Below are 22,667 nucleotides of genomic sequence, written 5' to 3' on the forward strand. Positions count from 1 at the left end.
AGACCCTGGTAGCAAGTCTAAGCCAGCCCTGGCGACCCCATTCAAAGGGGGTTGCGACCCACTTTGGGATCCCAACCCACAGTTTGAGAACCACTGCCAGACAGACAGACTGAGGAGTGCCGATTTAGTTTTGTATGGATGTTATACAATATAGTATCACACTGCGTGCCAGTAATGCTAGATACTGTGGTCAAATAATTTTATCAGGCACATTCCCAAAGAGATCACAAGCTCACTTAATATTAACAACAAAGACAATGTTTTATTGAACAAATCTATGTACAGTACAAAAAGTTTTTTAAAATGAAACACTACTGTTGATTTATTGCAGTTTGATGGCTCAGTTTTAATTTGTACTCTTATATAAATGAAAAGTAAAATAATTTAACATTCAACAAGGAAGCACTAATTTCCTTTCTTGCTGAACCTTTAATAGCTTTTACAAATTAACAGAGTCCCAAAATGCATACACTGCATTTAGTCAGAAAGGTGTTATACAGTACCAAATAAATTAAAAAAAAAAACAATACTACCCCTTAAAAGTCTTTCATCCATACCACTGATGTTAAACAATACAAGTAAATGAGTACAGCTGAACCTTCATTGTGATATTAAAATCACAAGTTTAATGTTATAAATTATCCAAACTATACAATTTATAGGTTTTTTTTTTTAAATGAATATGGCTAAATAACCCAAGTACCAGTAACCTTTCCCCACAGATATGACCATTTTCAACCTACTTAGCTCAATTATTTGTGGAGGGTGCCTATCAAGCAGCAACTTTTGAAAATTAGAATTTACATGACCTTTATAATGGAGTGTGTTCAAGTAGTAACAGATGAGCTCTAAAAAGCTAACTGCCAAGTCAAACCAAGTTTAGTCCACTTGGAGGAAGATGATTAAAATACGATAATCTGCACAAAAAGCACACAGACCTTGATCCAGCAAAGCACTTAAGTGCATGAATAACTTTAAGCACATCAATACTGCCATTAACTTCAATGGGACTATTTGCATACTTAAAGTTACACACATTCTTTGCTGGATCAAAATCAATCAATCAATGTTGGAGTAAGTATTTTAAATTACACAATATGACACTTAGTGTTGGAAAAAAACAAACCCTAAAAATTGCCAACTCAATTTAGGATGGTGTCTTAAATGTCTCTGAATCCCATAAAGCATGTATAATAATCCCACACATTAGAAATATTTTATTTTCAAATTATTGTTGCTTAATACTTCAACTGAGTATGCCAACAGGTAACATTTTACAGAAGGGACAACAACATGTCTTTTGAACGAAAATCTGTACTTCAAAAAGTTACCTGCCACTTACTCCTTTAAGTGTTTGCCTAAGTGAAATAAAAATCTAGATTTTTCAAAATTATATATACTGAACACATGTGATATGAAGACTGTTGTGTGCAACACAAACATCTTTAAACAAAAAATGAGTTTAACAGGTAGAAAAATTATGGTCACAGTTTTATGCATGTGAATAGATGCACATAAACGACACACTTTAAACCAAGAAAATACAAATCCCTATCGTGTTTTTGAAGCAACACATGGCGCTTTAGTACCGGCGAAAAAGCATCAAAGATTAAGTACACTTAAAGATTTAATACATTTTTTTTTTAAATCTACTGACCAAGTTTTCAAGTTTTTATAATTTAATACTCTAAAATAAAGGTTATTTTTTCGAGATGCATTTAAGCTAAAACTGAAGCTAAAAAACAAAGATGAGCCTGGGAATATTCTAAAGAAGATAACCAGGTTCTTAAAAGTTAGTTGGGTAAAAACTTTACAGTAGATAAGTATGGAAATACATTTGACCGACTTGTTTCCTTAGTTTCATTTATTTAAAAAAACCTAAAATTTTATACACGATGCACTTTATCTTTTAAATATAAAACAAAAAATGCATTCTTTGGTGCCTCAAATGTCATGCAGATCTTTCTAGAAGTGCCCCAGTCGTTGGTATTAATGTAATGCACACATACCTGTGATCATAATTTTATACCCTTTTACTTTTGGCCAAACCCAAGTTAGAGAACCATTTTCTAGGATTCAAGAAGTAAGAATCTGAGTTAGCATTCTTTTTTCCCCTAAGCAAGGGGAAAAGGAAGGAGAAGTTATATGAACATCTATTTGATTTTACAGAGGATTACTAGCAGAGTCATTTTTCAACTATAGTGTTTCAAGTGTCAGAACAGCCTACTTTACAATGAAACCTTTCTGTGTTTGCAAATGTGAGTTGTTGCTACAATGAACAGATCCTGTATCCATATTTTTAACTGGTATCAATTCTCATAATCTGTTGAGTAAGTGAGCCAACTGCCTTACTGTACTGTACACACATTGTGATGAATCACTCAACGAGCAAACTAACTGAGCTGGGAAAGCCCTTCTGTATTGTCCTAGGTTACTGTGAAAATCTGATTCATGCCTCCTGTTTTTATCAATGATAGCTTCTGCCTCTCTGAATGTACCCAACCTTCTAGTTAACAGCACCAAGCAGGGTTGAAATAAACATATAGTTTGTGTAATCTACAAAACAAGGTAGCATAGTGAGTGGGTAATTTTTCATTGCAGTTGAAAATCTGAGCACTTGCAACATTCTCCTTTGATGAAAACTCTACTCCTGGGGGAATTCTGCGCCTCTGTGCATGCACAGAATTTATGTCCCCTGCAGATTTCTTTGCTTCCCTGCAGAAAAATGACTGACAGGGAAGCAAAAAGAGCAATCATGAGACCCTGCCTAGCAATATGTTTCGGGTGCCCAGGGCAGCCAGCAGAAAGGTAAATCACTGTGGGGGAGGGGGCAGGACTGGGGAAGCCCCGGCTGGTGGCGCCTACCCTGCGTTGGGCTCAGCTGCTAGTCCCAGCTGGGTTGGGGAGGACGGGACTTCCTCTTACCCTGCATGGCATCTGGGGCCATGTCAGACCCACACCCAATTTCTCCCCTGGCTGTAGGAAGCTCTGAAAACTGTCCCCGCTGCGCTTCCTGAGCCCATCGCTCCTCAGCTGGGGGAAGGGGTGAAAGGGGAGGTTAACTATACAGGGAGCTGCTGCTGCCCCATCCACACAACTCCTTTGCATCCAGACCCCCAGAGCCTCCCGCCCCAGAACCCACTCCCTCTGCACCTAGACGAACCACCAACAGCTGGATCCCCACCCCACTGAGCTCCACTCCCCCAGCATCTGGACCCCCTGCTCAGCCTCCCACACCAAAACCCTCCTGCCAAGTTCTATTCCCTCCCCACACCCAGACCCCCCTCCACTGAGCCCCAACCACCTTCACCCGGACCCCGTGGCAGAGTCCCATTACTGTTGCACCCAGAACCCTCCAAGAAGCCCCTGTGCATCCAGATCTCTTCCACACCCGGATCCCCCGCTGAGTGCCCGCACCCAGAAACCTCTCAACCCAAACCTGGATCCCCACACACTAAGGCCCTCCACACTTGGATCCTGCCTGGCTGAGTCTGCCTGCCCACACCTGGTGCACCTGGCACAGAGACAGGGCCCTGGGCTGTTTCTGGGGCAGGTCCTGTCCTTGCACTATGTTACGAGTGGGTGCAGCCTCATTGCCGAGTCCGTATCCTGGGGTGGAGGGGGAGCTGCACAGTGATCTACCACCTCCGTGCAGCCAGTGGCCTCTGCTCCCCAATGCCATGCTGGAGCCTCCACATTTTTTTCACAAATGAAATCTGCAGAACATTAATATATTGTGTGCAGAATTTTTAATTTTTTGGCACAGAATTTTTGGCGCAGAATACTCATGAGTAAAACTCAGAAATGCCTTTTTGTTTTGGGTGTCTTTAGGTCTGTTAGGTGACATATTGAAACTTTCCATCCTTACAGACTCATTCTCGATGTCACTTTTACCAGCAACCTTTTGCTGGCCAAAGTACTTAAACACTTTGCTTTAAATTGCTGAGCTCTTTCATTGGTTTCTGATAAGGACCACCACCTTTTTCCAGAGAGACTGCTACTGCTGGCTGTACTGTGTTTTAAGGTTGATCTGTTAAGATTTTCCCATTCCTCCTTTACATGACAGAGCATTACTTGGTAAATCAAAACTCAGTGCTGATCACTGAGGGATGCTGAGTGGGTATAGAAGTTTCTTCCTGATCTATTTTTGCTAATAACTGACATTCTTTGCTTTGTTCTCTGTTGTTCTATCTTCACTTAACTCACATTTCTGAGAGAAAAGCATCTCTATTAAATTTTATCCATCAGTCATACTAAGAATTAAAGGACCTTTATATTTGGATATTATTTTAGCGCTATACTCCAGTTCAAATTCATCTTTCTTCACTCCGGGCATACATTTATTTTTTAGCCTCAATCTGTATGGGTTAGTACCAGCAGCTGCTCTACCCATACGCCTTGTGTTAAATCTCACAGTGCCTGTAATGGACTTTTTATTTAACATTTCCAAAAAGTCAGTATGTGTCGTTTTGCCCTATACTTTAAGTGGGCTTTTAAGTGCATCTGAATTGTGTCTTGTACAGCTGATATATCTAATATCAGACTGTATATTCTGTGTTTTAACTTTCTGGTTATTGGAACACACTGTCCATCTTAGACTTCTCTCTCCACTCTTCATTTTGGATTCTGAACACAAGTTTATTAAATGACCTCCGTGAGTTTTCGTTAAAGACACAAACTTTGAAAAAAGAATGTCCATTTCCTCTATCAAATTTTTATCCATACCATGAAAAAAAATGTAATGTTTCTTTAAATTAAATCTTTTTAATAATGTGGAGTGACACCCTCTGACCATGCATGGATAGGAAGGGTCTCTCATTAAAACTTTTTAATCCAGTGAACAGGTTACAGTGGTGTTTCTTTCTCTAAGGCAACAGCCACTTCTCTTCTCGGCCTGCTCAGCTGAGTGTTTTATTTTTCTTAAGCGCTCATGCCAGACACACTGTGCTGCTGTTCTTTGATCATACACTGAGAATTCATGGGGCTTTCTGGATAACTGGTACTTTGGGGAGTTTGTAGCAACCTTTCTGGACTCAAAACCTGCACAGCTCCTACTATTCCTGTGTGAGTTCTATCTCGAAAATGTGCTTTGTCTTTTATCAAGGTCACATTTTTCTTTAGTAATCTGAGTCTGCTTTATGATTAAGGCCATCTGGGAAACAGCAAACTGATGCTTCTTCATGTAGTGTTTTCTCACACCACTCCTCAATTGATACATCTTCCCGCAACATTTAATCAGGCACCTGTAAAACAGATTAAGTTTGTTAGGTTTCATTTTGTTCCCATGCAAATGGTGCTTTAAATTGGAATTTTGCTTGAGTTTGTCAACATGCCTAGTTTTGAACATGCAAGTACAAAATGCATAGATTAAACTACCCAAGTCTATCTTGTCTGAATGCTCTCTCATCAAAGCTGTCTGGCTGATTTTCAACTCTCATTTCTTTTCCTAAACACTTAGTTTGACCGAGTTTATCTTCTGGTTTATTAAAATACTTGGTTTTTATTCAGGTCATTACCACTCAATGTCTTTTTTAAAATCTGCTCTGTCTTGAAGCCTGTTTCCAAGGACCATTTCTCTGTTAGTTTCTATCTGTAAACGTATGCATCTAGAAGCATTGTAAGACTTACTTTCATCATCTGAATCGAATCCAAAGAGCGTCTGACATTTCTTTTGTGCAAGGTGAGCCTTAAGTGCTTCTGAGTTACAGTAGATGGTCAGGCAGTTCCCACATCTAAATCTTTCTGCTGATTTGCTACAAGCTTTATCTTGCTCAGAATGGGCATCTATTTTATCAGTGACAGTTTTTCTACGTTTTGGCATGCTAATGTATCGTTCATCAAGGTAACTTGGAGGCAACGGTCTAACATATGGTTTTGTCACAATTAAGCCATATGAAGTATTTTCAGTTGTCTGATTTGGTTTGGAAGGTGACTGAGAGACTGCAGCAGTATTGTTTTGTGGTATATCATTGCAGTTCTGTAAAACTGGTATTGACCCATTTTCTGTCCTTGTTTCATCTGCCACTCTGTCCAAAGCTGCATCTGATGAAGCTGAACAAGTCTGCTCTAGTTCCATGTGCCCATTGACCAGTTGGTCACGAACATTACAGTTTTCAGAATTTGGCTGTACTATAGGCATCTTTTGGTCTATCAAGCTTAAAACTGTAGCAGTAACATCAGATGAATTTTCACTCCCATTCTGAATTACATTGTATGCTTTCTTCTCAATACTCTGGATATATGTCTTTGGTTCTGTAGAGTCTTTCCTTGCCTTCCAAGTTGGAACTGGTAAATCTACAGCTTCTTTTTCACTACTAGATGCATCTTTTTCTTGAAAACCACAAAGTGACTCTGATAGCGTATCTGATGAATTTTTTTCATTTACTTCAGAACACTCTGTTTTGTTTAAATAATGCTGAGCCTCATGTTCATACAGCAAAGGAAGCTCTTCAAAAAGCTCACAGCACTCTGCAAAATTGCACTGAGCTTTAAAAACACTATGACTTTTTGTATGTTCCGCAAGCTCAGTGGACAGCTTAAATCTCTGATTACAGTTAAAATGTAAACAAAAGTAAACATTTGGATATACGTGTCGCTTCAGGTGGTCTATGAAATGCTGAGAATCTGCAAACTTTCTCTGACAGAACCGACATTTTCCTTTATTCCACTTCATTATATGCTGCTGCACCTTCAGATCAGTTGGGTGAGCTTTTCTTGCATGTTTATTGAGAAATCTTATCTTTTTAAACACTCTAATGCAACTGTTGGCAGGGCACTTGAAGTTACCTTCTTGATCCATAACATCCAGATCCTTTGGAGAGCACAGAGCTCCATTTACTTTGTGAAGTATAGGAGACTCTTGACTCGGGCTATCGCCACCCTCAGGCAAACTCTCCGTAGTTAAAGGTTCAGGAGTATTATTTAAACAGTTGTCACAACTGCCATTTTCAGTAACATTATCCTGTTTGCTTACATGATTTTCAGCCACATCCAATTCCTGGTCATGGTTTTGTACTTCCGTATCAGTACTTGGAACTACTGCAGCCTCTGGTTCATTATCTTTAGAACAGTTAGAATTCCCATTTTCAAAAGAGACAGATGCATGAGAGCAATTTACTTCACTTAAAGCAGGGGTTTCCTGATCATCATTATGGGTAGCAGCAAGATGCTGTCTTTGTATTTTCTTGACATGATTTCTTAAGTGCTTCAGCATGATTCCTCTTTGCCTGAATTTCCTACAGCATATTACACATGAAAAACTGCCCTTTTTCTGGTGAGCCTGTGCATGCCTCACAATGTGACCACCAAGAAATTCCCTGTTGCATAACGCACAACGGTGTCTTGGTACATTATGATCTATTTTAGATGCTCCAAGAGCTGCATGGTTCTTTCTGGCATGACCTTTAGATTGATCTTCAGAGGGGTCTTCAGGGTCAAGCTCCCCATTACTTAGATCTGTTAAAGAGACAACTTCTTCACTCAAAGCCTGATGTTCCATCGGCTTCTCTGTATTAGCAATAGAATTTTCCAGTGTACTTTCACCTAAGCCAACAGATGCTTTATCCCCCAACAGTGATAAACAATTCTGCTTGATCATCAAAAAATTCCAAAACTCAGGATCAAAAAACAAACCTTTCTTCAAAATTGGAAGCAATTCAAAACGTACACGGTTCTGAACAGAACTAGTGTGCTCATTATACTCTTCATCTGCACATTTATATAGATGTTCAACATTGTAATATGATTCTAAGGTGCGCTCAAGAAAAAAGATAGACAGCGCACAAATTCGGAGTATCTCCAAGTCATTTGGCAAAAAGTGAGCAATCGTTTTATATATGAGACATTTCATGATTGGATCATCACGAAGGTCCAACTGCAGAGCACATCCACATATTTCAACACAAATCTGCAAACCATCTTCTCCAACCTGCAGAAAAGAAATTAAGATTAATTATACATCATCCCCTGCTTTTATTGTTGGCTTGCGACAGAGGCATGTTTGAATGCAAAATAAAGCAGGAGCAACAAACAAAAATTCAGTTCTAAAACAATACTTGAATTTCAACATAACTTTGTTTTAAAATATTTCAAAGCTAAGCAGAATTCAGAAGGCATCTTAGTTGCAAAGTCCTCCAAAGCAGATTTTATTAAATTATATATAAATAAAGCAATAAAATAAACTACAGCTATGCCGAGCATAACATTTGGTTTGCACTGCAGGCTGCATATCTAGTGCTGTCAACAAAGCTTCAGATACTTTTGTACTGCACACTTCTGTAGTCAAAGAGACAGCAGTGTTTTGGTTAAGGTTTGCTGAAGCTTGGGCTCTCTAAATCGGTCTCCATCTTGACTCATTTAACTTGTACTGCATAAAAAATGAAAACTACAAAACCTTTCAAAGGTGAAAAGTGATTTTGGGTGCCCAACTTGACTTATCATAATGGCCTGACATTTCAGAAATGGTGAGCTATCACCCTGAAAAATACTAATCACTTGAAATTTAAACTAGGCCCTTAAGTGAAATTTATAATTAACATGTGTTTCTGAAAATTCTTCCTATCTGAGATAAGATATTTTGATAAAGGAAAAATTTGGGAACAAGTTTTTATTATAGCTATATGTTGCATACATCTTCAATATCTATGTATTAACAAGTATATACATATTCACATATTTGTTGGGGAATTTAAAAATCTAAATGGCACTTGAGTGTTTAGTTAAATCTTACTAACAGAGCACTACTAGATTAACCTAACCATCAGGGATATTTTTTGGAGTATTTACTTAGAGTCAAGACATGGTGAACATAATAGAATTGTTTCACTTGTGTATAACTATACTGTAACATTAACAAAATAGGTTTACTATGGTTCAAGTGAAAAAAATGATTACACTCTTCATGCACCTAAGTCTCAGAATGCCAGGAAGACCAAATACATTTCCACTACTATAAAATCTGCTGTCAGCTGTAAAGTCAGTCAGATATTAGATGTGGAATTTGAGCTATTTGGCACATTAGGATGTGCAATGCTGCACTTTATTACAAACTTCTGTGAGACATGGGAAAGCACATAGGACAAGTACAGGCTGAACCTGGTACCAAATGCCATCAAATGAGTGTCTGAAATACAATGGGTTTTAACATCTTGGTTTACTCTATTAGCTCTTTTGCATGGAGCTTGTAGTACTTTTTTTTCCAGGATCCAGGCTTGATTAATAATCCCTCATGACACTGCCACTATCATACAAACTCAAGATTCATGTTAAAAGAAAGAGAGCTATACCTTGGCTACAGATAAAAAGGCAGAGAACCAACTAAGTTTACCATGTCTTCTGCTTAGAACCTTGTTTAGCCAAAGGTAAGTAATACTACATTAAATAGTCCAATTCTTCAGCAGATATATTGCCAATAACAAGGCTACAATTAATCATGTCAGTTTCTTAATTCAAGGGGTCTCAAATGTACATAGTGTGGGACTTGTCTTAGTAGAGGCTGCCTCATAGATCACACTTTCTCTCATTTGAGATTGCATGGGTCATCGGCTCTCCCATCGGCAAACAAGTAACATCCCTCTGTCAACTGCAGCAATTGCTTACATTGCAAAGGAATATTAGAAAAGCATTTAGAGTATTTTTAGCTCCTTTTAATACAAACAATGAAAACAGCACCATGTAACCAGCCAGGTGTTTGCAGACCACCAGCAAGTGCTGCAGGAGCCACTTGTAGTGGATGGACGATAGTTTGGCAACTACTGATTTAACGGATAATACCTGCCTGGAGACCATTCAAAAATCTCTATTCGCCTCCTGAATGGTAAATATATACAGCTTGCTTGGGAAAGTACTTCAAAAAGCTTTAGCAGATGTGCTCTTCTGGAATTAGGATGCCAACGGACACAGGACAGATATGAGAGGCCCAGCGAAAGCCATTAACAATAAATGGTGACACATTTAATCCAAGCGGAAAGCAATTCTATGGAAGATACTATTTAATCAAAATGACAACTGAATCTCAGCCACAATGAAGAAAACCCAACAAAAATACTGCAAAATGATCTTCTACTAATCTTGATCTAATACAAAAGAAATCATCCAAACTCATCTTCTCGGTGAGAAATAAGTCTACAATGTTTTCATTCCCATATTCTTTTGTAAGTCTACAGATGCTTTGATCATTTAGGTCACTGGAAGTTTAACTCCCCTCCGTGTGCTACAGATAAGTTACTTGTATTGATCTATTGACACCTATTGTGTTGTAGTATCCCATTATAGCTTATTGTAGAGTGGCTGTTGAGGAAGGAACTCTTAAAGGTATCTGATTTCTGCATGTTACTATCGTTACAACACTTAAGATTATGAGAACAGTAATTAAATTAGAAAACAAGTAATTTTTCTTTTTCTAGTTTGTTTACTTTGTGCATTTATTTATTAGAAATGGCAACATTATGTTGTGTCAATTTCCTCTTTTATTTATGTGGGCTCCTCCCAACCCTATAGAAATAGGAGAGAAAAACAATTTAAATAATAGGAAAAAGTGCATTTGTAAAACCACAACAATGGACAAGGGAACTCAGGGTCATATGAAGTACCCAGAAGTTCTTTTAGCTAGTTTTTTGGGTCTTGACTTAATTTGAAATTAATGTTGTCTAGCTATCCCTTCTTTCCCCCTTTGCTGCAATGGACCAGCACACAAAAAAATGAGGTCGCAATGACTAAGTTAAATTGGTAATACAAGAAAAAATACCACCACTTACTTCATCCTTAATGACCTTCATGAAAGGGAAAATTACTCTGACATTCGTAGCTATCCTTAAAAGTTGGTAGCACTGATCAACAAATACTTGTTTCGAAGGGTTAGATTTAAGCTGCAGTTTACTCCACATAAATATCAGGTCCCTATAAATATAAAACAAAACAGCTTTGTTAAGCTATGTTTGAAATAGAGCTGGCCTTAAGCAAGATGTGTTTCTATAAGCAGCTTGACTATGCATATTGTTTGCATGCTAGTAATTCTGTAACTATAATCATATTTGACAGTTAAGAGCAAAACTAATTAAAACCACAAATATATGCATGAAGTTACATGATGGAAAATGTCATTTTTAAAGCATCTATGGTATACCCTATCACGGACCAACTGCAATATGCAACAGAAGATTAATGGATCCAGCTTAGTATCAGAGAACTGGACAACAAAACAAAAAGCTTATAGCATTTACCCCTCCTTTCCCAAGATTATAGGGAAGACGACGGTCAGGATGGCCATGCCAATATATCAATATATTCTGGGATTAAATTACATTCACTTTAAGGTGGGGAAGCTTTCAGGGGCACAAATGTCTGAGGGAGACAAAATGAAAGGATGGTAGGGACACGCTCTCTAGTCCATTCCATTATTAGGGGAAGCCTATGGGTTACCATTTAGAAGATATCGATGTTTTCCACGTGCAAGTCTATATCACTATTGTACTGTCCTTTTCTGACACGTGACATCTTCTGTACTATGCAATGTTGTTGTTGCCATGTCGGTCACAGGATATTAGAGAGACAAAGTGGGTGAGATAGTATCTTTTATTGGACCAACTTCTGTTGTGAGACACACAAGCATTCAAAAATTTGTCTCTCACCAAGAGAAGTTGATCCAATAAAATATTACCTCATCCAGCCTATCTTCTGTACTAGCCCTTTTAGCCTGGAACATGTATATGGCAATATCAGGCCATCTGTTGAGGATACATGGTAGGGGAAGTCTCTGGCCTGCATATTCAGGATGAATATAGAAAAAAAAAAAGTCTCCTGCCTTTACATGCAGCTTGACATCTTTGATGTTCTCCATCCCATAGTTGGGTGCAGGGGGAGTGGAATCTTGTGAAGAAGGAAATGAGGTCTGTACCATCTTGGTTGACATCCCAGTGAACCTCTAATGAGCAGGTACATTTGCAATTTACAGGATCCTATTGGGATCCAGGAAGTGGGAGGGTGGGAGCCTGCCCACCGCTAAGGGGTCCCCCCCCAGCCTAAGGGGGAGATCCACAGGACCTGAAAGCCAAGTGATTTCAGGGGCCAACTAATAAAACAGGATAGTAGGCAGAGTTTTCACTGGGATACAAGCTTCACAGCTGAAAACTGGTAGAGCACACAGGCAACAGGAAATAAAGACAATTTCTTCCAACTTTAACTATGGAGTCACTACTGTGACTTCCTGAGAGATAGATTCAACATAAGATACCTTTCAAAAGAAAGAAGACTAAAAATAAAGTATAAGGCACCTATACCCCAGAAAGAGGTTCTTGAACACCTAAGCAATCACCCTGTGGTGGGGCAGAGCCCCACCCCGAGAAAAGGGCTGAACCAGGCCAGAGAGGCTGTGCGAACCAGCAGCCAATCAGTGAAGGCCCGGAGAGAGCCAAATCAGGGTGGGGGAAGGGGCAGCCAATCAGGACCGAGCAAGGTCCTATATAAAGGCTGCCCAGCTAGGGCGCAGGGCAGTCTCTCCCTGACTGGCAAGGGAGGAGGACTAGCTCTTGAGTGGAAAGGTAGCACCTTGGACAGAGCAGTGCTGGGGAAGGGCAGAAGGAGCTGGGGCGCTCCAGCCAAGGAAAACCCCAGGCTGCAGGCCTTGCTACAAAGGGCTGAGCAGGTGCACAGGACCGAAGAGGAAGCGGCCTAGGGACAACAGTTTGATAAGGGGAGAGGAGGGCGGGCAGACAGGCTGCCACTAGAAGGTCCCTGGGTCGGGACCCAGAGTAGCGGGTGAACATGGGTCCCCCCCTTCCCCCTTGTACTACACCTGGCTGAGGAGGAGCATGGCCTGATACAGGCTGTGGCTGAACCCTGCGACAAAGGGGCTCGACTTTGAGGCTGCAGTTGGCCACTAGAGCTGGTGTAGACAGAAGACTGTTAACACCACCAAACCCCCGGAAGGGGGTGAGACTGGAGTAGTGGGCACTGCCGGATGGCAGTGTCCTGAAGAGGATGCCGCCGAGCAGGGAGCAACGCAGGTCCCCAAAGCAGCAGAGCCGATGAAGGGCAAGGCACCACACACAAAAGGTGCTCCATGATTGGACAGAGCTAATTCCTGGAGTAACCAGTGGGAGGCGCCAGCAGTGGGTCCTGACCCCGTCACACACCCTTAGTTAATAATTTAAAGAATTACACAGAACTACCTTCCAAATCTCATGGATTAAAAAAAGAGCCCAGATCGGCTGAATCTCAAACTTATGAAATGAGCCTTGTCATGACCAGGTTGCAGTCCTGTCAAACTAACGATGAGATGCAGTCAGGCCATTTGGATTTTTTTCTAGTGAATCCCACAGAACCTAGTGAATTAGTATAAAAAAACCAAAAGGTTTGGCTGACTTTTTAATCTGTGCCAGATGTAAGTCTAGCAAACTGTTTGACATCAAGCTTCTGAAGAACAGCCTCACTAAGCAGAGGAAAAAACATTGCCAGGATTGACTGAATATGGATAGAACACAGACCTCACTTGAGAATTTGGGATGTTTCGACAGCTCCACGGTACATTTAAAAAAACAATGCAAGTTGGTTCCGATACTAGATCTTGAATCTCACTTATTCAGAACTTAAGTCACTTCCCCCAGGAAAATTAAGTTCCAAGTAAAACCTGAGCTCACAGGTAGTGGACTAAATTAAAAATGAGCTTTCCTCAGTGTAATCGCATATCTTATCATTGTGTAAGTGCACGAAGCTTAAAAAAAAAAAGACCAATAATTTTGGCCTCTTTGCATTTCGAACTACCTATACCGTGAAGCCAGCCCCCAAAAAGAGCCTTAACTGATAGCCATTTTTATGCACAAAAATATTGTTCCAACAAATTTCACGAGGGGAAAAAACCTCCTGCCTTAAGGATTAAGCAAAATGTATGAACCACTCATGCTCAGCTTTGCCAGGATCATGAATATCTCACAAATACATCAAGACACTTGTAAAGCTTGTGAAAGCACAGAGAAACTGATTATCTTCTGCATAATCAAATAGCTATTTCAACCCTTCACAAACGTTGAGATGTTCAGAACCTAAACATCCAAGAGAAGAAAGCTGAGCAGCTTGTGTGGGGCATATAAAAGTATTCATATGGGCCTTTTAGCACAGGATTTTGAAACTTTTCCCCTCCAATTCCTATGTCCACCAAATAGAATACTCATTGTCAGTTTTCCTGCTATTTATAAACACCAAGGGTAAAATTTTCAAAAGCATCCAAAAGACTCAAGACCCTAAGTCCCATTTTCAAGCCATTTAGGCACATAGGAACTTATGTCTAACTGAAAGTGAATAGGATCTAGACTAAGTGGCTCGGTAACTTTTGAAAATGGGACGTAGGTTCTTAAGCCACTTGGATGCTTTTGAAAGTTTTACTCCAAGCTTCTATCCCCTTGGGGGCCAGACTAACAAGAAGTGTGAACATAGGATATGGTGCAGAGCTTCCCTGGTTCTCTGACCAATGTGGCCAGACATTCAGCCTGACGTGATCAGTTATCAGCATCCTTAACAAAATGCTGAAAACAGTATTTGCCACTGCAAACAGCATTTGAGGCTCTCTCTCTCTTGACTTAGACCTAAAACCTTTGCTACCTATGTTAAGAGGAAAGGCAAATGTGACCTATTTCCAGTAAATGGAAGAAACATCCCTGCACATAGATATTGGTAACACTAGATGTCCATTCTGAATGATTGTAAGTTGATCCCTCTGGTGTACCCTACACAAAAGATACTGAATTAACTACCAAGGAGCCAAAGGTCAACAGCAGATCAGATAAACAGATCAACAACTGTATTTCTTTCATGCCAAGCAAGTGACCATGACAAATGTCTGGAAACTACCAAATCACACACCTGGAAGGTGTGATCCTGTTCTAAGTTTGCTTAGGTCAACATCCTCGTTGTCAGTTTGAATCATGACTACCTTGCTATACTTAAAATGGCCGTAGAGCAGTTTTTAAACTGAGGGCTGGGGGAAAGCAGACAAGTGCAGAGGACCAAGATGGGTAAACTAGAGTTCCTCGTATTAAATAACGATATTGATATAACAGGCAACACAGAAACTTGATAGAATGAGAATAATCAATGGGACACAGTAATACTAGGGTACAAAATATAGCGGAAGGACAGAACAGTTCGTGCTGGTGGGGGAGTGGCACTGTATGTAGAAGAAAGCATAGAACTAATGAAGTAAAAATCTTAAATGAACCCATATACTATACCATCTCTATGGATTGTAATTCCATGCCTGAATAATAAAAATATAGCAGTAGGGATATATTAAAAACCACCTGACCAGGATGGTGATAGTGACTGTGAAATGCTCAGGGAGATTAGAGAGGCTATTAAAATAAACTCAATAATAATGGGGGATTTCACCTATCCCCATATTGACTGGGTACATATCACCTCAGGAAGGGATGCACAGATAAAGTTTCTTGACACCTTAAATGACTGCTTCTAGAACCCACAAGAGGAGAGGCAATTCTTGATTTAGTCCTAAGTGCAGTATAGGATCAGATCCAAGAAGTGAATATAGCTAGACTGCTTGCTAATAGTGAACGTAATATAATTCAACTTAACATCGGGGGGGGGGGGGGGGTAAGAGAACATCACAGCAGCCCAACACTGTAGCATTTAATATCAGAAAGGGGGATTACAGAAAAATGAGGTTAGTGAAACAGAAATTAAAAGGTACAGCACCAAAAGTAAAATTCCTGCAAGCTGCATGGAAACTTTTTTAAAGACCCCATAATAGAGACAACTTAAATGTATACCTAAATCCCACAAAGGGTAGGAATAAATGGTAAATTTTCAGAATGGAGGGGGGTAACTAGTGGTGTTCCCCAAGGGTCAGTCCTAGGACCAATCCTATTCAACTTATTCATAAATGATCTGGAGAAAGGGGTAAACAGTGAGGTGGCAAAGTTTGCAGATGATACTAAACTGCTCAAGATAGTTAAGACCAAAGCAGACTGTGAAGAACTTCAAAAAGATCTCACAAAACTAAGTGATTGGGCAACAAAATGGCAAATGCAATTTAATGTGGCTAAATGTGTAGTAATGCACACTGGAAAAAACCCCAACTATACATACAATATGATGGGGGCTAATTTGGCTACAACTAATCAGGAGAAAGATCTTGGAGTCATCGTGGATAGTTCTCTGAAGACATCCACACAGTGTGCCGCGGCAGTCAAAAAAGTAAACGGGATGTTAGGAATTATTAAAAAAGGGATAGAGAATAAGACTAAATATCTTATTGCCTTTATATAAATCCATGGTATGCCCACATCTTGAATACTGCATACAGATGTGGTCCCCTCTTCTCAAAAAAGATCCTGGCATTGAAAAAGTTTCAAAAAAGGGCAACTAAAATGATGAGGGGTTTGGAACGGGTCCCATATGAGGAGAGATTAAAGAGGCTAGGACTTTTCAGCTTGGAAAAGAGAAGACTAAGGAGGGGGATATGATGAGGTATATAAAATCATGAGTGGTGTGGAGAAAGTGAATAAGGAAAGGTTATTTACTTGTTCCCATAATATAAGAACTGGGGGCCACCAAATGAAATTAATGGGCAGCAGGTTTAAAATAAATAAAAGGAAGTTCTTCACTGAGCGCACAACCTGTGGAACTCCTTGCCTAAGGAGGTTGAAGGCTAGGACTATAACAGGGTTTAAAAGAGAAGTGGATAAATTCATGGAGGTTAAGTCCATTAATGGCTATTAGCCAGTATGGGTAAGGAATGGTGTCCATAGCCTCTGTTTGTCAGAGGTTGGAGATGGATGGCAGGAGAGAGATCACTGATCTTTACCTGTTAGGTTCGCTCCCTCTGGGGCAAATGACATTGGCCACTGTCGGTAGACAGGATACTAGGCTGGATGGACCTTTGGTCTGACCCAGTATGGCCATTCTTATGTTATGTTCTCAAATTAAAAAACAGCAAGAGAACCAAAGAAGTGCTACCCTGGCTTAACAAAGTAAAAGAAGCAGTGAGAGGTAAAAAGGCATCCTTTAAGAAGTGGAAGTTAAATCCTCATGAGAAAAATAGAAAGGAGCATAAACTCTGGCAAATGAAATGTAAAAAAATATAATTAGGAAGGCCAAAAAAAATCTGAAGAACAGCTAGCCAGACTCAAAGTAATAGCCAAAAAAAATGTAAGTACATCAGAAGCAGGAAGCCTGCTAAACCACCAATGGGGCCACTGGACGACTGAGATGATAAAGGAGCACTCAAGGATAAGGCCATTGCAGAGAAACTAAATGAATTCTTTGCATCGGTATTCACAGTTGAGGATGTGAGGGAGATTCCCAAACCTGAGCCATTCTTTTTAGGTGACAAATCTAAGGAACTATCCCAGATTGATGTGTCATTAGGAGGTTTTGGAACAAATTGATAAACTAAACAGTAATAAAGTCACCAGGACCAGATGGTATTCACCTAAGAGTTCTGAAGGAACTCATATATGAAATTTCAGGACTACTAACTGTCATCTGTAACCTATCATTTAAATCAGCTTCTGTACCAAATGACCAGAGGATAGCTAATGTGACACCAATTTTTAAAAAGGGCTCCAGAGGAGACCCCAGAGATTACAGACCAGTAAGCCTGAATTCAGTACCAGGCAAACTGGTTGAAACTATAGTAAAGAACAAAATTGTCAGACATAGATGAACATAATTTGTTGTGGAATAGTCATCATGGTTTTTGTAAAGGGAAATCATGCCTCACCAATCTACTAGAATTCTTTGAGGGGGGTCAAGAAGCATGTAGACAAAGGGGATCCAGTGGCTATAGTGTATTTAGATTTTCAGAAAGCCTTTGACGAGGTCCCTCACCAAGGCTCTTAAGCAAAGTAAGCAGTCATGGGATAAGAGGGAAGGTTCTCTCATGGACTGGTAACTGGTTAAAAGAAACAAAGGGTAGGAATAAATGATCAGTTTGCAGAACAGAGAGAGGTAAATAGTGGTGTCTCCCAGAGGTCTGTACTGGGCCCAGTCCTATTTAACATATTTAGAAGTGATCTGGAAAAAGGGGTCAACAGTGAGGTGGCAAAATCTCACATACAAAACTACTCAAGATAGTTAAGTGCCAGGCAGACTGTGAAGAGCTACAAAAGGATCTCCCCGAACTGGGTGACTGGGCAACAAAATGGCAAATGAAATTCAATGTTGATAAATGCAAAGTAATGCACACTGGAAAGCATAATCCCAACTATACATATAAAATGATGGGGTCTACATCAGCTGTTACCACTCAAGAAAGATCTTGGAGTCACTGTGGATAGTTCTGTGAAAACATCTGTGCAATGGCAGTCAAAAAAGTGAACAGAATGTTGGGAATCATTAAGAAAGAGATAGATAAGACAGAAAATATCATATTGCCTCTATATAAATCCCCTGGTATGCTCACATCTTGAATACTGCATTCAGATGTGGTCGCCCCATCTCAAAAAAGATGTATTGGAATTGAAAGGTTCAGAAAAGGGCAAAAAAATGATTAGGGGTACAGAACAGCTGCTGTATAAGGAGAGATTAATAAGACTGGGACTTTTCAGCTTGAAAAATAAGACAATTGGGGGGAGGGGATATGAGAGGTCTATAAAATCATCACTGGTGTGGAGAAAGTAAACAAAGTGTTTACTACTTATAACACAAGAACTAGAGGCCGCCAAATGAAATTAATAGTCAGCAGGTTTAAAAAACAAAAAATAAGTATTTTTTCACACAACACACCATCAACCTGTGGAACTCTTTGCCAGAGGATGTTGTGAAGGCCAAACTGTCGCAGGGTTCAAAAAAGAACTAGATAAATTTATGGAGAATAGATCCATCAATGGCTATTAGCTGGGATAGGCAGGGATGGTGTCCCTAGCCTCTGTTTGCCAGAAGCTGGGAATGGACGGGGTGGATCACTTCATGATTACCTGTACTGTTCATTCCCTCTGGGGCACCTGGCATTGGCCACTCTCGGAAGACAGGATACTGGGCTAGATGGACCTTTGGTCTAAACCAAATATGGCCGGTCTTATGTTCTTGGGCTCTGAAGGTCCTTAGTCCTCTAGTGTGTCAAGGACTGCCCTCTCCTCCACAACATCTATGTGCAGTTGATCCTGGAGAGACCAAGTGCAGCTTTGTGTAAAACACCTATACGTGGGTGTTTTTATTTCAGGCAGGATGCATCTGTATTAACTACATTTGGATCAGCAGACTTTGTTCATTCTTAACTGCAGATTAGACTGATGGCAGCCAAGAGATGGACTGGCTCAGAGGCCATCCTTCTGTGTGAGGGTATGAGAGTGAATGGCTCATATTAAGAGATCTCAGGATAGACCAGGCTTGCTTCAGGTGGAGGTGTGCCACAGATACTGACAATATATGTGGCCATCAGCCCAACATCCCTGCAGATACTTGTTGGTCCTGGCAAATCCTCTTTGCTAGATCCATAGTGCCCTGGATCCTGACTGGGGGCAAAATGGTTTCTTGCTACACATGACAAGCTGAGGCATTCCAGTAGCCTCAGAGAAAAGCTGAGACTTGGGTACTTTATCTTTATGGTCTCCAGCCCTCTAATAATGGCACTGTGAGTCTCAGATCTCTTCACAAATGTTGCCCGTGATGACTTAACTTTTTGAGGTCTGAAGAGTTATTTTGAAATGTGCGCAGCTGAGATAGCTAAGCGTTTTATAAACAGCACAGTAATTATTCCAACTGTGGACAAAATTATTTGCCCCAGTACCTTTAGAAAATTCAGAAGCTTTTGCTGCTTCTGGTTAAGGACACCAAGCACCAAAAAATGGTAAAGTGTTGCAATTCTGAAGACAAGTGATAAAGCATGAAGCACCTTTACTGGAATTTCTGACCCTGAATGCAGAAGCAAACATGAGGATGAGGAGATCTTTGGTTATAGTTTTTACAACTGACTAAGCACAGTGGCTAAGCCAAAGATCAATTGTATGAAACTTTTAAAAAACTTAAGGTAAAGGAAACAGAGTTAAAAACATGTCTGAAACCCAAATAGTAGACAAATTATTCATTTGTAATCATGAATTGTGGGTAAAGTCTGCATCTGTATCTTTGTATGAATGCCAAAAAAATAATTTCAGGTTCAGAATTAATTCAACTTTTTTGCTCCATCATAAGTAGTAACTTTTACATATGAGATATAATACAAACTTTAACCAGAAAAAAAAGTTTCCACATAATCCTTGTGAACTCCTCTTTAAAAAGGCAAAACCTTCTCTTGTCTTTCTCATCTCCCTTGATAAGACATGAAAATACTGGGATCTGAGGATCCATATTTGAATCTGATTTTAAACCCTCTTTTGATCAGTCACAAAGCAGATCAGTAGGATTCAGCAAAACTAACTGAACCTTCTTGCTTCACCACCATGTTAGACACACAAACTAAGTGTACTTTAATAAATGTGTCAAATTTTACCTGGTTTAAGAAGAAATTTCAAAAGTAAAACAGATTATTCTCTGCTCAGACACCTTTCAGACCTCAGAGGTTGGAGCAATACTTGCTTTGATGTATTCTAGAGAAAACATGTTATCAAAAAAATCTCAAGCCCTATCTTTTCCTCTGAAGGCATGGAGATTTTTTTTAATTATGTGAATCTTATCTAAATGGGTACATTTAACTGTATGATTCTGCAGGTTCTTTGGATTTGTAACACAATCACCAAGGGAATAAATTAAATTGGAATTAAACAAAATTCTCAAACACAGCAGATTTTCAGAACAGATTACAGATCCCCTGTTAGATATTAAAGCATACATCCATGGGATGCTATACGTAAATTACAATAATGTTGGTGCGGCTATTTAAAAAGCTGGATAGCAAAATACTTGTGGTGCCAGAAAATTTAGAAGTAGGTTATATTTACTGATACTGACAGCAGTGCAAGTCTCCAGTTTAGACACTCAGCCTTCTGCTGCTACTTTGAAGCTATCATCAAGTACAATGAATGTAGCATGCATCCACTACAAGAGCTACCTCCCATGTATAACTATATAGAGACAGGCTAGATATGCATAACATGCATACTAGAAAAGAAAGAACAGTTACAACTACAGTTTTAAAGTTTAGATGCATCTTAAAGTTAACACACTTCACTTCCATCTTGGCAATAAGCATTTATCTTCTAAGCTCCTTAACCAGAAAGAAAGTATTTACCAGATACAATACATGTCCCCATTTTGGAGCTGTGGGACCAGGAACGACTCACACAGCTGTAAGGCTAAGGTAGTCTTCCCTTCTTTTTCAGTGTTGCAGATGATCTCAATTCCACTCTTGCAATCAGTCCTCAATAAGTGCTATACAATTAAAATAAGACCAGTTTAGATAGGTTTGCTAATGCAGGGGGGGGAAGTTGATCACACCTTGCTATACTAAAGTAGTCACTGATATCTCCAGGAATTGCTACTGACAGGGATTCTTTGGCAAAGGTTTCGTGTTTTTCTGAAGATAGTCATCTAAGACAAGTTGTCTTATGCCCAAATAAATTTGTTAGTCTCTAAGGTGCCACAAGGACTCCTCGTTTCTGCTGATACAGACTAACACGGCTGCCCCTCTGAAACCTAAGACAAGTTTATCTGTTAGACATCAGATATTTAGGGTAAAGTTTTCAATGGGATTTAGGGGTTAGTACATATAAAACGTATTCTTTCTAGGCATTGTGTTGCACGTATCCTGGAAGCCCACCTGAAAGTTTCAGCTTGATTTTTGACAAATTAGACACAAAATGCACTCAGTTGTAACACGTACTATCAATATTACAAGTTTCTCCTATTAAAAGGAGAAACTATATAGTGCCATTTCACATACCAGCACAAACAAACAGAAAGAAACCACTTTTTTAGAAGTTTAAGAAATTTGACAAGGCAGAAAGAATTAAACTGAAAGTAATCTAAAATTAACTTCTTCTAGTATAGCCACATTGTTTAAAACAACTATTCTACTTTGTTACAAAACGTCTCTGAATCTGTTAGAGAATATCTGGGGAAAATTGTGCCTTCAGGTAGATATATGTAAACGACCAGTGAAGTCACTAGCAGTTGTAGGTTCAGACTTTAGCCCTCAGAAAATAAATTCAAGTGGATACCAATTAGGTCACCTGCTGTTCGGACATTTGGCTGCAGTATGAATAAAAAGTTTCATATGTTTCTCTTGATGACTATACAGGAGAAGAGTATAATATATTACTAGAGGCATAAAAATGTACACTGACACACAGTACCTCCTGGAATAGCTGATCTTCTACTGGAGACATATAAAGACAGGTGAAAAAAGCTTGATGGAAATACAAATCTTTACTGATTTCTGGATGATTTATGCAAGATTTGATAAGAGCCATTGCCTCTGGGATGCGTTCGCAGGCAATAAGGTATCTGGCACGTAGTTCAAAGAACAGTGGATTTTCAGAGCTTAAATATTTGTTAACTGTATGGAAAAGAAAAATTTAGAAGTAATTAGAATCTCAAGTCCCCATAAAAATATTTAAATTACACACATTTTTACAGGCCTTATCTACAAGTTGTATAATCAACTATCTGCAAATGAAGCCAATCATGTATTTAAGTACCATATTCTGGTATTTAGCTTCAAGTCTGGAGTGAGAGGCATTACTACACTGACCAAACTAGTGGTCTTACTCATTTAGTAT

The 22,667-nt window shown here is 39.5% G+C and overlaps 1 protein-coding gene across 1 annotated transcript in view; it reads right to left on the reverse strand.

Moving 5' to 3' along the window:
- Positions 1–3,335: 3,335 nt before the first annotated feature.
- Positions 3,336–22,667, reverse strand: part of ZNF654 (zinc finger protein 654) — a 59,751-nt gene continuing 40,419 nt past the window's right edge. Inside the window, exons 5-9 of the mRNA XM_074972583.1 lie at positions 22,242–22,444; positions 21,179–21,318; positions 10,755–10,896; positions 5,629–7,927; positions 3,336–5,243 (exon numbers count right to left, since the gene is read on the reverse strand). Of these exons, the coding sequence (XP_074828684.1) occupies positions 5,236–5,243; positions 5,629–7,927; positions 10,755–10,896; positions 21,179–21,318; positions 22,242–22,444 (2,792 nt within the window). The 3' untranslated portion in view covers positions 3,336–5,235. The remainder of the gene's footprint in view (positions 5,244–5,628; positions 7,928–10,754; positions 10,897–21,178; positions 21,319–22,241; positions 22,445–22,667) is intronic.

The sequence above is a fragment of the Natator depressus genome, chromosome 1 (assembly GCF_965152275.1).
Source record: "Natator depressus isolate rNatDep1 chromosome 1, rNatDep2.hap1, whole genome shotgun sequence".
NCBI classification, from domain to species: domain Eukaryota; kingdom Metazoa; phylum Chordata; order Testudines; family Cheloniidae; genus Natator; species Natator depressus.